General features: G+C 46.6%; 1 protein-coding gene across 1 annotated transcript in view; it reads left to right on the top strand.

The window, feature by feature from the left end:
- The window catches only part of LOC138287186 (uncharacterized), a 107243-nt gene extending 96861 nt beyond the window's left edge, over positions 1–10382 (top strand). The window contains exons 4-6 of the mRNA XM_069227548.1: positions 6080–6316; positions 9369–9755; positions 10354–10382. Coding sequence (XP_069083649.1) covers positions 6080–6316; positions 9369–9755; positions 10354–10382 — 653 coding nt within the window. The remainder of the gene's footprint in view (positions 1–6079; positions 6317–9368; positions 9756–10353) is intronic.
- The last annotated feature ends 6350 nt before the right edge of the window (positions 10383–16732 follow it).

The following is a 16732-nucleotide window of genomic DNA, read 5'->3' as shown; positions in this document are numbered from 1 at the left end:
AAGAAACACCTGCATATGTTGTATTTGAAGTGCAGAGTGCTGCTCCATGTGTTTGGCTCAAGCAGTAGTGCAAAGAGACAGAAAAAGAAGGGAGCTTAGTGTTTCATTCAATCAATCAATCAATCAGGAATTTGTAAAACGCACTACTCACCCGTGAGGGTCTCAAGGGGGGAAGGTGCTGCTACTGCTCCAACAGCCAGGTCTTGAGAAATTTCCTGAAGGTAAGGAGGTCTTTGGTCTGGCACAGGTGGGTGGGAAGAGTGTTCCACATTTTGGCGGTGAGGTGCGAGAATTATCTACTGCCGGTTGTAGTTCTGCAGATGCGTGGGAAGGTTGCGAGGTCGGTGGAGTGGAGATGTCAGGTCGGGGTGTAGAAGGAGAGCCGTCTGTTGAGGTATTCTGGTCTGGTGTTGTGCGGTGGTCTGTGATGTGGCAGTGGCTGGGATGTCCAAGATGAGGTGTGCAGAGGTGTTCTGGATGCGTTGCAGCCTCTTCTGGAGTTTGGCCGTGGTTCCTGTGTAGAGGGCATTGCAGTAGTCCAGTTTGCTGCTTACAAGGGCTTGGGTGACTGTTCTTCTTGTTTCTGTGGGTATCACTTGTAGATCTTTCAGAGCATGCAGAGGGTGTTGAAGCAGGAGGAGGAGATGGCGTTGACTTGCTGGGAAATGGATAATGAGGAGTCCAAGATGAATCCTAGGTTGCGTGCGTGGTCGGTGGGAGTCAGAGCAACTCCGAGAGTGGCAGGCCACCCTGAGTCATCCCATGCGGAGGGGGTGGATCCGAAGATGAGGACTTCTGTCTTGTCGGAATTGAGTTTGAGGCAGCTGCTCTTCATCCATTCGGCAATGGCCTTCATTCCTTTGTGGAGGTTGGTCTTGGCGGGGTCCTTGGTGAGGGAGAGGATCAGCTGGGTGTCGTCTGCGTATGAGATGATGTTGAGTTTGTGGGATGGGGCGATGTTAGCAGGTGGGGCCATGTAGACGTTGAAGAGGGTCGGGCTGAGGGACGAACACTGGGGTACGCCGCAGATGACTTTGGTTGCCTCCGAGCAGAATGTGGCGAGGCAGACTCTCTGGGTTCTGCCGGTGAGAAAGGAGGTGACCCAGTCCAGGGCTCTGTCGCGGATACCTGCATCGCTGAAGTGTGAGCGTAGGGTGTGGTGGCAGACAGTGTTGAACGTTTCCTACCCATGGAACATTTAATTTAAAAATATTAGAGAACTTAAGGAGAGTACTGTATGATACAAAACCTTCTCCGAGACCTGCACAATTTGAAGCATTAGCTTTTTGGGAGTTAGTGGCCAGACAGCAACAGCAACAGAAATTTGAGAACAGAATGAGAAAATCTGAGAAGACTTTAGCTGAAGCAAGATGGGATAGAGAGCAGAAAATTTGGAGAGCAGAGAATTTACAGGGAGTTGGGCTGTTTCCTGCAATTACTCAGGAAAACAAGAGTAAGGCTAGAAAGAGTACCAGAAAGAGGGATTCATATCTTTCAGATGACAGAGAGTATAAATCGATAGAGTCCAGAAAATCTTTGACTTACGATGAAGAATCAGACGATGATGAGTTTATTTTGCAATTACTGAGAAGTCATTCCCCACCATATGCAGCACAGGAAACAGGTCTGAGTACTAGTGTAGATCCTACAGCTCCTGTACCACTTGAAACTACACCAAGGCAAGTACAGGTTAGTCATGTAGTCCCTAGCACTTCCACATTTCAGAATTCTATGCCGCAGGTTGACATACCTAGAATTTATCAAGATGTCCCTACTGTGAACTCAACGCCAAGATTAAAAGTACCAACAGGACAAGCATCCCAATTGAGACAAGTTAACCAGAACCCAAAATTGATTGAATTCGAAACCACACCTAATTTGATGTCCTCAATGCAAGCCCAGCCAATCCCGAGGTACACACCATAGCAGAGTCGCAAACAGAGATGTCTGCACTAACAAGTCAGAATATGGGAGGAATGTACCCTAGAGATCAGAACCTTTGACCAAGTCCGGACGCTGTGTCAGTACCTGTTACTATTGGTCCAGTCATACCCTTATTTGCACAGGGAAATAGCAAGAGCAGTGAACAGAAAATATTGAGTCCGATTGTAGAAATGGAAAGGCTCAATGTATGGTCAGGAATGATGACCCCAATGAGGCCAACATTTGAGACGGCATGTCCATTAATCGAATCGAGTTATCCCAGAACTCCTCCAAATATTCAGGGGAGATTAGTCATAGGTCCCAGGCCTGATAACACCAGATATCCCTAGCCTAACGTTGCAACAAATTCCACGTGTAAATAATATGAGTATTTCATTACATGGTATGACCGCCCAACAGTTGACTGACTGGTTGAAGAGACTGAGCAGCTCACAAGGAGGTTTCAGTGGATAAAATCCCCTAAATTTGACTAGGCTTAGAATAGAAGTAGAATATTTGATCAAAGGTCAGTAGGGTTAGACAGAATTGACTCATACCTTGAAGAAGAGTTGCGCTTTTTGTGCAAGCTAATCACCAACAAAGCAGGACTGGTGCACCAGAAACTAGCAGACCTGGCAGACAAATACGACATAGAAATTGAAAAGACTAAACACTTAAAGAGAAATTACAGACTAGAATTTGACTCAAAGGACTTTGAGAACATGAGGATATTTGAGATGAAAATTTACATTAGAGAATGAATACAAATCATTCTAATATGGGGAGCATTAGAGAAGTGGGAAGGCAGATGGGTGAAGAAAAGAGACAAGAGGAAAAGGATTCTGTGAATCCTATTGTTAATGTACCGCAGACTGATGATCCAGTAAAAATATTACCTATTAGAGAAATTCCTGAAAGGAATTTTGTCCTTGTCCCTTGGAGCAGAAGTTACATTCTGTCCCTCATTATGACCTAGGCAGTAAATGCCGGCTACCGCCACGGCCTCCAAAAGACCGTCGCCATGGCTAACTAGCGTCCACCATATTATGACAGTAGCTGGAATAACGCCAGCCTTCCGGTGGAATTCCAGCTACGGTCATGGCGGCGGACTGTGGTAAGGTGGCGTTGCTGCCAGCAGCAGTGCCACGCCAGTAGAACGCCGCCAACCGTATCATGACACATGATACGGCTTGGCAGTGTTCCGCTGGCGGGCGTTGCTGCTGGCAACAGCACTGCACCCCATCTCCTGGCGGAGGACCCCCTGCAAGCATAAAAGTTGGGTTCTCCAACGGGGGAGGGGTGTGTTGTGTGGGAGTGTGTGCGAATGTTTTTGTGCTCGTGCATGCGGGTGTGAGGCATGTGGAATGCGTGTGTGCCGGAATGGGTATGAGTGTGTGTGTGTTGTGTGTTATGAATGCGTGTGTGTCTGTATGTATGTCAGTGTGTGTTGCTGTGTGTGTGTATGAATGAATGCATGTGTGGGTGTATGTGTGTATGCGTGTGTATGTCTGTGCGTATAGGAGTGTGTATGTCGGGGGGTCGGAGTGGGAGGGGGAGGGTGGGGGAAGATTCTGGTGGGGGGAGACCCCTATTGGTGCCAGGGAAGGAATTCCCTGGCACTGATAGTGCCTACCGCCATGGTTTTCGTGTTGGTAAGATTGCCAAGAAAACCATGGCGGTAGGCGGGGTCATAATCCCGAGGGTGGGATTGTGGCGGCTGCCTGGCTGGAGACCGAAGTTCCCAGCCCATCGGCTGTTACTGCCCTGGCAGACACAGTGGTACATTGGTGGTTTGGCTTGAGCCAAACCGGCAATGTCATATTTTGGGGAAAGGTACCGCCAGCCTATTGGCAGTACCTTTCTCCAAAATAACGCCATCTGCCAGGGTCGTAATGAGGGCCTCTGTCTTTTACAAATAACTACCCGAGATTGAGAGAGAAACCAGTAGAATGGTACCAGCAAACAGATAGGTTTGTGAAGCTTGCAAAATGTCTGTGGGAGGATTTGAACACGCTATTGGAGATAGTAGTTCCAGCAGACTTATGGGTCGAATGCAAAAGAAGCATAGATTGGCCGACCAAAAAAACTCAGAAAGATCTAGCTACAGGGGCACCATCTTCTGAGGTAATTAAGTACTATTACAAAGTGATTGAATTCTTGAAAACAAGAATTTTTCCCAAAAATATTGATTGGCAGCGAATAGATAGAACAGCCCAGGAAGGAAAGGAATCCATACATGCATACTATGAGAGATTATTGCAGGCTTTCAAGCATTACAGTGGTACGGAAACAATTGAGCCGAAAGACATGATTCATTTTGTGTTTAGGTTTGTTTCAGGATTGAGACCTGAAATTAGCCAGATGATTTGTTGGCAAGCAAAACCAATTGATGAGGTGATGCAGTATGCAAAGTACTGTAGTGACAAGATTGAACTGAAGCGGAGAAAATTGAAGGAAAAGGCAATGTGATGCAGATTAAAGCGGTAAAAACAGGAATTCAGGGACATTTTCCACAGCAGCAGCAAGGAAACATAGCATTTCAGAATCAGGCCAGAGGTAAAGGTTGTGGTGGAAATAGAGTTGGAAATATGAATAGTGGTTCTGATTTGAATACTGTAGTTAATCAGAATGATACGCAGGGAATAAAAAGGATGTCACCTTGTCGGACATTGGATGCGGGAGTGTCCGATGTTAGGACAGGAAGGTGTTGCACAGCAGATGAACAAAATCAATTCCTTTCCAAACATGAGAGGACCTAGAATGAGGAGTCTAAATCCAAATTCGCAGAATAATGTGAGCCAGACACAAGGTTTTCAGCCTATGCAACAGCTGCAGATGCCTCGTTTACAAATGCCCCAGCAGCACCTAATGCAACCTCAGGTTCAAATGGTACCCAGGTAACAAATACAGATACCTCAAGCCCTATGGATCAGCAACAGGTGATGCTTCCTCAGTAGGGCACAGGTCAAAGATTTAACCGCAGTAATAACACCGTACACCCATTCCCATTACACAGTGAGGATGGAATAAACGATAATTGGGTGAGCGAGAGTTCGGATGAGGAAGAATGTGTGTTGGCAGCTTCACTTGAAGTGGATCAGAAAGGTCCATACGTGAAGGGAAAAGTGATGGATCACAAAGTTTCATTCCTAGTTGACACAGGAGCTACACGCTCTACTGTTAGAAGTGCAGAAGTTCCCAAGTTACCCCTTTCAGGGAAAACAGTACAGATTGTAGGAGTTGCAAATCAGTATTTGACAAATCCCATTACAGAACCAGTTTCAGTTAAAATTGGAAATTTCAGAGGGTTACATAAGTTTGTAGTTTGTGATTCAAGTCCAGTTTCCTTACTGGGAAGAGACTTAGGGCCAGATGTAGCAAACTTGGAAATTGCGACTTGCAATTTGCGAGTCGGAGCGACTCGCAAATTGCAAGTCGCAATTTCCAATGCAGAACGGTGTCTCAGACACTGTCTGCGACTCGCTATGGGGTCGCAATGACCCACCTCATGAATATTAATGAGGTGGGTCGCAAATTGCGGCCCCATAGCGAGTCTAGGCACTCGCAAACATGGAGGCCTGCTGTCGTCAGCAGACCTCCATGTTCGTGACTGCTTTCTCAATAAAGCATTTTTTTTTTTTTAAGTGTAGCCCGTTTTCCTTAAACCTTTAGTTTCCTGCCCTGAAAAAATAGTATTGGGTCCATTCGCAAAGGGGAAGGGGTCCCATGGGGACCCCTTCCAATTTGCGAGTGGGTTACCATCCACTTGAAGTGGATGGTAACTGCGACACCCTTTGCAACCGCATATGCGGTCGCAAATGGTATTGCATGCCACTCCGAATCGCAAATAGGAAGGGAACACCCCTTCCTATTTGCGATTCTGAAATGCATATTGCGAGTCGGTCCCGACTCGCAATATGCATTTCTGCATAGCAAAGAGGCATTTGCGCCTCGCAAACGGCGATTTTCGCCATTTGCGACACGCAAATCCTTTGCTACATCTGGCCCTTACTCTGCAAAACTAAATGTTTAATTACCTGTTCAAATGATGGAATTTCCACAAACAGTGACCATGAAGATGACCAGATGTACACGACAGACCGTAACCTGACAAATGAAGAATACCCTTTGATTAGTTTCTTTCCTGTTTTTACAGTGCATGATCTTCCTTCTGATTTACAAGGAACTGTTAAGATGAAGGTATGGGATTTGTCAGGAAAAGACATTGGTCTCATTAAAGGAGTTGAGCTAGTTAAAGTCCAAATTAAACCAAATGCGATTTTTCCTCAGATTCCTCAGTATCGCATGACACAGGATACCATTGAAGGGATTTCACCTGTCATTGCAGAATTTGTAAGGCAAGGTGTTTTAAAAGAAGTGTTAAGCAGCCCATGTAATTCACCTATAATGGGATTCTGAAAGCCATGTGGAAAATTTCGAATAGTCCAGGATTTGAGAAAAATCAATGAGATTGTGATTAAATGTTGTCCAGTAGTGCCAAATCCAGCTGTGATATTATTTCATATCCCATGTGAAGCCGAAGGGTTCACCGTAGTGGACCTATCACAAGCATTTTTTCTGTACCTCTCCATGAGGATAGCCAGTTTCTCTTCTGTTTTAAATTACTGGAGAGAGTCTATTGTTGGTGTCAAATTCCTCAAGGATTTTCAGAGTCACCATCAATTTAAATCAGATACTGAAAAAGAATTTGGAGTCATTGGAAATGCCTTTTCAATTGACATTGGGCCAATACATTGATGATCTGTTGGTTGCTTCATTTGGGAAGAAATGGACACAAGGTATCACTAGCAAAATTACAGTATTGTCAGAAAGAAGCAAAACGCTTGGGACACCTGATTAAGAAGGGAGCTAGGAAAATGTCTAGAGAAAGAGTTACTGCTATATTACAGATGAGTCCCCCAGCTACACAAAGAGATGTTAGAATGCTCTTGGGAAATGTGAGTTATTGTTGACAGTGGATTCCCAATTTTTCAATAATTTCAAAGCCACAGCAGAAGTTGGCACACAAAGAAATTACGGATCCTTTAGAGTTAAATGAAGTGTGCATGAAAGCGTTTGCTGACCTGAGAGAAAGTTTGGGCAAAGCCCCAGCTTTGGGACTGCCTGAATACACAAAACCCTTTATGTTGTTTTGTTGTGAGCGTGATGCATGTTCACTTTCTGTTTTGACACAGGTACATGGTGGTGTAAACCGCCCATTAGCATATTTTTAAGCTACTTTGGATCCAGTCGCAGCAGCTTTGCCTGGCTGTTTGTGCACAGTACCAGCGGCGGACTAAGTCTCAGCATTGTGTTTGGACATCCATTAACTGTTATGGTCCCTCACTCTATAGAGGTTTTGCTTACATGAACAAACACTCGGGGGTCATTACGACCCCGGTGGTCCCGGACCGCCCCGCCGGCGGTGGCGGTAGTAGCGCCAACAGGCTGGTGGTGTCCACCAGGTGTATTATGACCGTGGTGCATTAGCCATGGTCATACCGCCGGTTCCTCCAGGCTACCACCAGGGGGTCGTAATCTGCCAGGGCAGTGGGGATTATGAGTCCCCATCCACCAGCCTGTCCACGGTGGTTAACACCGCCATGGAAAGGCTGGCGGTGAGGGGGACTCGAGGTGCCCCTAGGGGCCCCTGCACTGCCCATGACCCCCTCAGTACTTAACAAATGCACGACTGACCCATTATGAAACCATTATTTTGGAGTCTCCGAATTCCACATTGAAAAGGTTTACAGTGCTTAACCCACCAACCTTACTACCAAATGAAAATGTTCAAATTGATAAATTAAAAGAAGTTGAACATGACTGTCTTGGCTAGAAGTTACTAATTTGTGCGCAAAACCTAGACCTGATATTTGTGATACCAGATTGGAAGAAAATGACCAAGTTATTTTTTATCAATGGTTCCTGTTTAAGAGATAAAGTGGGAACATTCAAGGCAGCATATGCTGTGTGCACAATTTCTGGAATACTCGAGGCTTCCAGGCTTCAAGCAGCATTTTCAGCACAAGTGGTGGTATTGGTAGCTCTTACTAGAGCATGTTACACATCTGCACAGCTCAAAGTTACCATAAATACAGACAGCCAGTATAGATTTAGAATGGTCCATGATTTTGGTCAGCTATGGTCACAGAGAGGTTTCCTCTTCTTCTTGTTCACCGGTTAGAAATGGTGACAGGATTCACAATTTGTTACAAGCTTTACTAATGCCAAAAAGATTGCTGTGGTGAGATGTAGTGCACACCAGGGATCACAAGATTTTATTTCAATGGGAAATGGATATGCAGATCAAGTCGCAAGGTTTTGCGCATTGAACTGTATATCTTTCAAAGACAAGTGGGAATTGTTACCTGAACAAGAATTATGCCCCAAATATGCATTATATGTCATAGACACTTAAGATGAATTTAAAGTTTTACAGGAAAATGTCAGCAGAGATGAAAGAAGAGAGTGGGTTAAACAGAAATGTGTACAGTGGAAGAATGAAGTGTGGATGTCCGGGGAGGGACAAGTGGTTCTCCCTAATTGTTTGTTGACTCAAATGGCCAGATATTATTATGGACAAGAATATGTTGGAAGGGATGCCATGATTCATACATTTAAAAAGGAATGGTTTAATCCAAAATTTAGACAGGTTGCCGAAGCAATTGCCACCGCTATGTCATCTGCCAGCAGACAAACGTGGGTAAAAGGTATGTGATCAATATGAGCCACATAGGAAGAGATGGACGTCCATTTAACTGGATGCAGATGGATTTTATTGAAATGCCTGTGCATAGAGGATTGAGATATGTGCTGGTGATTGTTTGAGACTTACCCAACACAAAGAAATGATATCCTTACTGTAGCAAAGCTATTACTTAGAGAACTGATACCTCGTTTTGGGTTTCCGGTCTCTTTAGAATCAGATAGAGAAAGCCACTTCAACAATGAAGTAATTAGGATGCTATGTTCAGCTTTAAACATTGAGTAGAGGTTGCACTGTAGTTACAGACCTAAAGCTTCAGGACTTATGAAGCAAATGAATGGTACCCTGAAATTAAGAATTGCAAAAATGTGTGTGTCCACGACTTAAAAATGGCCAGACGCACTGCTGTTAGTTCTGATGAGTATGTCAAACATGTTCGACAGGAAGACTGGACTATCGCCACACGCAATCCTCATCAGTAGAGGGATGAGATTACCGGCAGTTCCTGCCAATGCTCTTGTGAACATAACAGATTATATGGTGCTGGATTACTTCAAGGGTCTGGCTGATGTGGTACACTCTTTCTCTCATCAGGTAGAGGCCACACTGTGCAGCCATCACAAGATCAGAGTCACAACTTGAGAGCGGGAGACTGGGTTGTGATCAGAAAGCATGTGAGAAAGACATCTGAAACCCAGGTGGAAAGGACCTCACCAAGTAGTATTGGTTACCACTACAGCTGTGAAGTGTGCTGGAGTTCCAAACTGGATCCATGGCAGCAACACTCGGAAAGTACCCTGTCCTTTGGACGATGAAGAAGAGTTGTTGAGACTGCCAACAACATCCAGAGGTACATCAAAAGTGGGAAGAGAAACTGGAGAGTCAGAAACAGACTCTGAGCAAACAGAAGAAGACCCAGATAGCCCTGTAAGAGACGAATTGGAGGAGATACAGGAGGTTGAAAGTGGACATGTCTCGGTTGAGACAGCAGAAGAGTCTAGCCAGAAGAGGCCTCTCCCAGAAGCAGACGATATCACAACCCAGACAGGACAGCTCATAGACCCGGTTGAAGGAGTTGAGCTAGATCAGAGTCAAGGTGATCTGATTCCTCCTGATTCAGTTGCAGGTACATCAAGCCTAATCCTGCAACACAAGGATAAGTTAACAGTGCAACACTGAAAAAAGCAGTGACTTAAGGAATACGGAAAGAAGACAAGTGGCTGAAATCACAAAAGAAAGGAAAAGACTCAAGTATGTTATTAATAATAGAAGAAGAAGTAGACACCACAAGAAAAGAAGACGAGTGACAGAGAAGTGAGTGAAGATCAAAGGTTGAAGAGAAAGTGAATTGCAAATTGAAGGTATGCAGGTCCTGAATGGTCATGTGCGACAACTGGTGATTGGCCAAGAGAATTCTTGTCTTTTTGCTTTGATCTCAGAGATCCAGGTCAATACTTTGGTACGTGAAAAAAATCAATGAATTAAACTTTGAAAATGATTATGTGCAACTGAGAGATATAGAGACATTGAAAGTAACCTGAAAAGACTTTAAGATAAGCTGATTTGACAAGCTGCTAAAACTGATTTTGACAAAGTTACCTATTTTGACAAAACTCTGGAACAAAGACTGAAAGTTGTAAATAACTACTAAGAAGAATGAAGATTTTGTTTTTGTTTTGCTGCATAGATAAATGTTCCTCCTTCTACTTTCTGATTCTTTACAGATCAAGAGCAACCAGAACCAGCAGGGTAGAAACAATAGGTGTTTTTAGTTCCTAGGTATTGGTTTGGCAATTGAGTGTTTGATATCATGTTTGGTCTTGATTGTAGGTATGACTTTTCTTGGCAAAAGTGCAGCCAGCCATACCTCTGCTTTAGAAGTTACTACTACACTTACAGCGTTAGGTAAGCTTAGAAAAGATTTAATATTTGCACATAGACTGTACACAAGGAGATCTTTCCTCTAATGTTTTCTATCATTGCATGACTATGTTGAAACGATGAATGCAAGGGATTGTTATGTTTGCATGCAGATTCCTTCATAAGTAGACAAAGGAGTTACCTATCATAATCTGCCATTAACCTATGCCATAAGTTGCAGTCTTCTACTAACAAGATTCTATAATCAAGAAAATATTTAATATTTTTTTTCAAACCACAATGTGGTATTTTCATTTTCTCCTATGATTCAGTATTTAGGTAGAGAGGTTTCTTTGAACCTACATTAACATTTGGCATAGCTTACGCACACAGAAACAACCTGAAATGCTTGCCAATAGAGAAGAGCTTCTTCGGTCAAACTGACGACAGAAGAAAAGCATTAGAAGAAAAGTTAGTTACGGGCTTAGAAAAAAGAACATTTATAAATGATTATGCTTTTAGTGAAACAGGGACACAAGGAAGGTTAGCTTTAGATGCACAACACATAGAGAAGCTTTGTATGTATAGACCACAGTCTAGGATGGATACATTGTTTGTTGGAACGAGTGAATGTAGACATGCGTTTTTGTTTCAGAGTAAATCGACTTTTATGTTAAATGGACAAGACCCAGCAATTCTGGGGATTTATTACATCTGTGGATCAAATGCATATTGATGTCTTCCAAGAGGACGGTATGCCACATGTTACTTGGGAAGAGTTTTCTCAAAGATTTATCAACTTGAAGATTTGAATAGGTTACAAAAATTAACTGAATTGCAACATGTTAGACAAAAGAGATAATCTCCTGCTAGTATAGTTGGAGATATATTTGGAGCAATAATTCCTTCAGTAGGAGTTATCCTAAATTCCCTAAAGATTCAAAAGGTATCTGCTACTGTGGATAGCCTGTTGACAGCATTTCCAGGATCCATGATCCTAATGGACATAGAAATGGCTGTGGTAAGATCAATGACTCTTCAGAACCATCTTGCGCTAGACATCCTTTCAGCAAAGGAAGGCGGAGTCTGTAAAATGCTAAATCCGCAACATTGTTGTTCATATATACCTGATAATAGTAAAGACATTAGAAGCTTTATTAGCAATTTAACTAATGATAGTGCTGATTTTGAAGAGTTGAAAGAACCAGCAAAACACAACCACATTGGGCAATTCAAAATACACACACCTGATACACATACACACACCACACCCACACACTCACACCACTATAAATCACACACCCACATTACCCTTACAATGCAAATTTTGGAAGAAGCAGAGAGAGAATAGCAAACACAACACCAGCATCCACAGTCCCACAATACCATCACTCATACAACATATATGCACCTCAAAGAACACACACCAACACAACACTTCACACAGCACAACAAACATCACCTCACACATCACCCACACCACATTATGGCACCTCAAAGACACCCCAGGATTTCTGAGGAGGAGCTCAGGGTCATGGTGGAGGTAATCATCCGGGTAGAGCCACAGCTATAACAGGTGCAGCAGACATCCATTGCAAGGAAGATGGAGCTATGGCGAAGAATTGTCGACAGGGTCAACGCAGTGGATCAAGATGGCCAGCCCGACCTATCAGGAACCTCTGCACAGTCGGTTCCCCTGCCACAGTCACAGACCACCACTGAACCTCCCCCCTCAGGAAACACCACCACAGCACCCACCCAGCGGGCCCATGCCACTGTCCACAGGCCACGTCAATCAGCAGCGTGTCCACCATTACAGGGACCCCAGGCAAACCCACTAACCCAAGAAAATCAGGGACCTGGGGTCAGTGGCAGTGGGCACATGGTTAAGGGGACAGAGGCACAAGACAACAGGGAAGCTGGGAGGACTGCTGTGCGACAGGGGGAGGACAGGCCCAGGGAACCCACTCTCCACGAGGCACTCTACAACATCATTGGAGCATATCACCATTCTCAGAAGACCCTGGGCACTGTCCTGGCCATGTTTTAGGAGACCCAGCGGCTGCAGGAGGAACAGTACCTGGGGATCAGGGAGGACTTGAAGTCTATTAACACCACCCTGGTCACCATTGCAGGGGTGCTGGCAGACATGGCCAACACCATGAGGGAGACAGTGGCACACCAACGGGCCCCTGACACTAGGCTGAACGATGAACAGCCCTCCACATCCGCCGGCACTAGTGGACAGGAGGCCCCACCACAGGACCAACAGGCCACTAGCACCCCACCCCTGCAGAAGGAGAACCACCCCGCAAATGGTCCCTGCGATCCAGGCACAAGACAGAGAACATTGCCAAGACCCCCCGCCAGGAAAGAAGACTCTCCTGATTGTCACCCTTCTGTCCCACTATGTCACCCTGACCACCTTGAACTGACATCGCTCCACTTCCTATGCCCCCTTGGACAATGCACCTGTGATGCAAAGAGACTGGACTCTACCATGGACATTCCTCCACCATCACCCCAGTCCATTGCAATACCCCCTCCACTGAATAGCACTGAAATAAACACCCTTGAATCACAAAACGATCTGGAGTCAGTCTGTAGTTTCAGAAGTGTGTTATTACAACCTCTCTGACAAATATCAATGTCAATGTTCATTTGCACATACCAATGTCTGACAGTTGCTGAGCAGCAGTAAGCATAGCAGAAGGCAGAATGTGGTACCCAGATCTGTGAAACGGAAAGGCAAAGTGAACTGTCAGGGTCCATACACAAAGGTAAAAAGGCAGAATCATGCAATGTCCTACAGTAGTCAGATATGGGAGGAGCAGTCCCGGTCTCTTACCTGTGTCTCACTGGAAGTATTGCATGGTGATGTTGTTTCGATTGTCTATATCTTCTTCTTCTGCCTCCTCTTCTTCACTGTCCACAGGCTCCACAGCTGCCACAAGACCAACATCAGGCCCATCCTCCTGTAGAAAAGGCACCTGGCGTTGCAAAGCCAGGTTGTGCAACCTACAGCATGCCACGATGATCTGGCACACCTTCTTCAGTGAGTAGTATATGGAGCCACCTGTTAAATGGAGGCACCGGAACCTGGCCTTCAGGAGGCCGAACGTCCACTCTATAATCCTCCTAGTTCGCCCATGTGCCTCATTGTAGCATTCCTCTTCCCTTGTCCTGGGATTAATCACTGGGGTCAGTAGCCATGACAGGTTAGGGTAACCAGAGTCACCTGCAAATATCGAGGGACAAGTGTTAGACACACACTAACCCTCAGGGACTCTCCCATACCCAGACACCTAATCAAACTGTGTCGGGACTTTGGGCTCACCCATTAGCCACACACGGTGCCTCTGGAGTTGGCCCATCACATAAGGGATGCTGTTATTCCTCAAAAAGTAAGCATCATGCACTGAGCCAGGATACTTGACATTCACATGGGAGATGTACTGGTCTGCCAAACACACCATCTGCACATTCATGGTTCTGTACACCTGTTCATTTCTGCGGGGTGGGACAAATGTCACAAGTGTACCATCAATGGCACCAATGATGTTGGGGATATGTCCCAGGGCATAGAAGTCACCTTTCACTGTGGGCAAATCCTCCACCTGGGGGGAAACGATGTAGCTGCGCATGTATCTCAGCAGGGCAGATATCACTCTGGACAACACGTTAGAGAACATTAGCTGTGACATTCCTGATGCCATGGCCACTGTTGTTTGAAAGGAACCACTGGCTAGGAAATGGAGCACTGACAGGACCTGCACTAGAGGGGGGATTCCTGTGGGATGGCAGATAGATGAAAGCAGGTCTGGATCCAACTGGGCACACAGTTCATGGATTGTGGCACAATCAAGTCTGTAGGTGATAATGATGTGTCTGTCTTCCATTGTCGACAGGTCCACCAGGGGTCTGTATACCAGAGGATGACGCCATCTCGTCATCTGCCCCAGCGGATGTGCCCTATGGAGGAGAAGGGTGAGCAGAGGGTCATATACCACATAGCTTGCACAAGGGTGTTTTGCACTATTGTGATGTAATCAGTGTGTGGCGCTGGCTGTCCGTATTCCTGGCCAAAAGTGCTGTGATGCAGTTAGTTGCCCTGCCATGTGCCCCCCTGAAATGGCAGCTGTCTGACCTGTAAGGAGGGACAAGGGGAAATGAGGTAACTGCGCTGGCATTGTGCAGCGTCGCGGTAGGCGGACGAAGACCGCAGCGCAATTCAGCATTGGTTATCATTGGGCCCTATAGGTTCCAGGAGCCAATGACGATGTACGCCGGCTGTGACGGTACACACCGCTGTGGACGTAACCGCCATTTGCTATCTGTTCACTCACTTGATACCTGACCTTCAACAGGAGAGGACCTACACTACAAGTGCTGCTGTAACCTGAGTCTGGCAGCAACAATGGCTACAGTGTCTGGGGAAAGGGCCCCTGCCTTCACCGCGGAGGAGTTGGACAACCTGGTGGCTGGGGTCCTCCCCCAGTACACGCTACTCTACGATGCTCCAGACAAACAGGTGAGTACAATTGTGAGCATGATGGATGGGACATGAATGTATGGAGTGGCATGGATGGAAGATACATGGGTGGGGGGGCTGTGGCCAGCATGTGAGGATGGTCAGTGTATGTGATTCAGGGCATGGTTGGGAAGTTGTGGCCAATGAGTAAGAATAACCGGACTGGGGAGTAAAATCCATTCTTACTTTACCTTTCCTCTAGGTCAGCGCCCACCAGAAGAAAGGTATTTGGCGTGCCATCACCAAGGAAGTGCGGACCCTGGGGGTCTACCATAGACGGAGCACTCACTGCCGCAAAAGATAGGAGGACCTGCGCCGCTAGAGGAAGAAGACATCGGAGGCCCAGCTGGGGATGGCCTCCCAACGTGGAAGGGGTGCCCGTCGCACCATGACCCCCCTGACGTACCGGATCCTGGCTGTGGCATATCCGGAGGTGGATGGGACCTTGGGGGCATCACAGCAGCCACAAGGGGGTGAGTACAATGTCATTCAGTTGACTGTGCACTTTACAAGGTGTCTGGGTGGGGGAAGTGGGCTGTGGGTTCCCCTAGGCCAGGGTGAACTTGCTAGGGTAGGTCCCTTGTTAGGCAGGCTCTGTGGCACTCCAACATCAATAGTGGTAGTGGCCATCTACAACTAGTCAGGCTCCTGTGGGTTCCAGGTGTGCAGCAAATGGGCTTAGCCACAGTCCCCCCTGGCCAGGTGATTTTCCTAAGAACTGTTAGTGCATGGCATAGTGCATAGGGCTGCTCCCTGTGTGTTGTGTCCGCCAATGGTGGTGTTGTTGCTGGCATTGACCATGTGTCTCCTCTGTCTTCCCCCCCTTTTTGTTTTGCCACCCTGTCCTTGTGTGCATTAGCATCATCTGGCGGAGGAGCAGTGGCACTGGAGCAGGAGGGAGCTGCAACCCACAAGGCCCAGGAAGGTGAATGTACAGAGTCTGAAGGCACCAGTGGGATGGAGGGCGAGGGGAGCACCACGACGGAGCGACAGCGACTCCTCCTCTGATGGGAGCTCCCTTGCGGTGGCGGGCACCTTTGTGCCCATCGCAACAACAGGTACAGCCGCCACCCCCGTACCAGCACCGCCCTCCCAGCAGCCCCTCAGCATTTTCCCCGTGCCCACTTACCCAGGAGGGTGGGCATCTCCTTCGCCCCAGGCACCTCAGGCCCTGCCCCAGTCAGCCCTGCTGCCCTCAGTGAGGAGGCTATTGACCTCCTGAGATCCCTCACTGTTGGGCAGTCAACCATTTTGAATGCCATCCAGGGTGTTGAGAGGCATTTGCAACAAACAAATGCATATCTGAAGGGTATTCATTCTGGCGTGGCAACCCAACAGAGAGCATTTCAGGCTCTGGCCTCAGCACTGATGGCAGCCATTGTCCCTGTGCCCAGCCATCCCCCTCCAACTTCCACTACCCAGACCCAATCCCCTCTACCTCAGCCTATCCCAAGCACACCATCAGACCAGCATGCACGCACATCAACACACAAAAGTGGCTCAGTCAAACATAAGCACCACACATCTCACAGGCAATCACACAAGCACCATACCCATGCAGACACAACAATATCCAATGCCTCCACTGTGTCCCCCCTCCACGTCCTCCACCTCTCTCCACGTCTCGTCTCCACTCACACCTGCATGCACTACATCCTCAGCCACTACCTCCATCACCAGCACGCCCATCACCACACACCGCTCATGTGCAA

This window comes from Pleurodeles waltl, chromosome 4_1 (assembly GCF_031143425.1).
Source record: "Pleurodeles waltl isolate 20211129_DDA chromosome 4_1, aPleWal1.hap1.20221129, whole genome shotgun sequence".
Taxonomy (NCBI): Eukaryota; Metazoa; Chordata; class Amphibia; order Caudata; family Salamandridae; genus Pleurodeles; species Pleurodeles waltl.
Note: the sequence above shows the minus strand (reverse complement) of the source record. Positions and strands in the feature narration are given on the sequence as shown.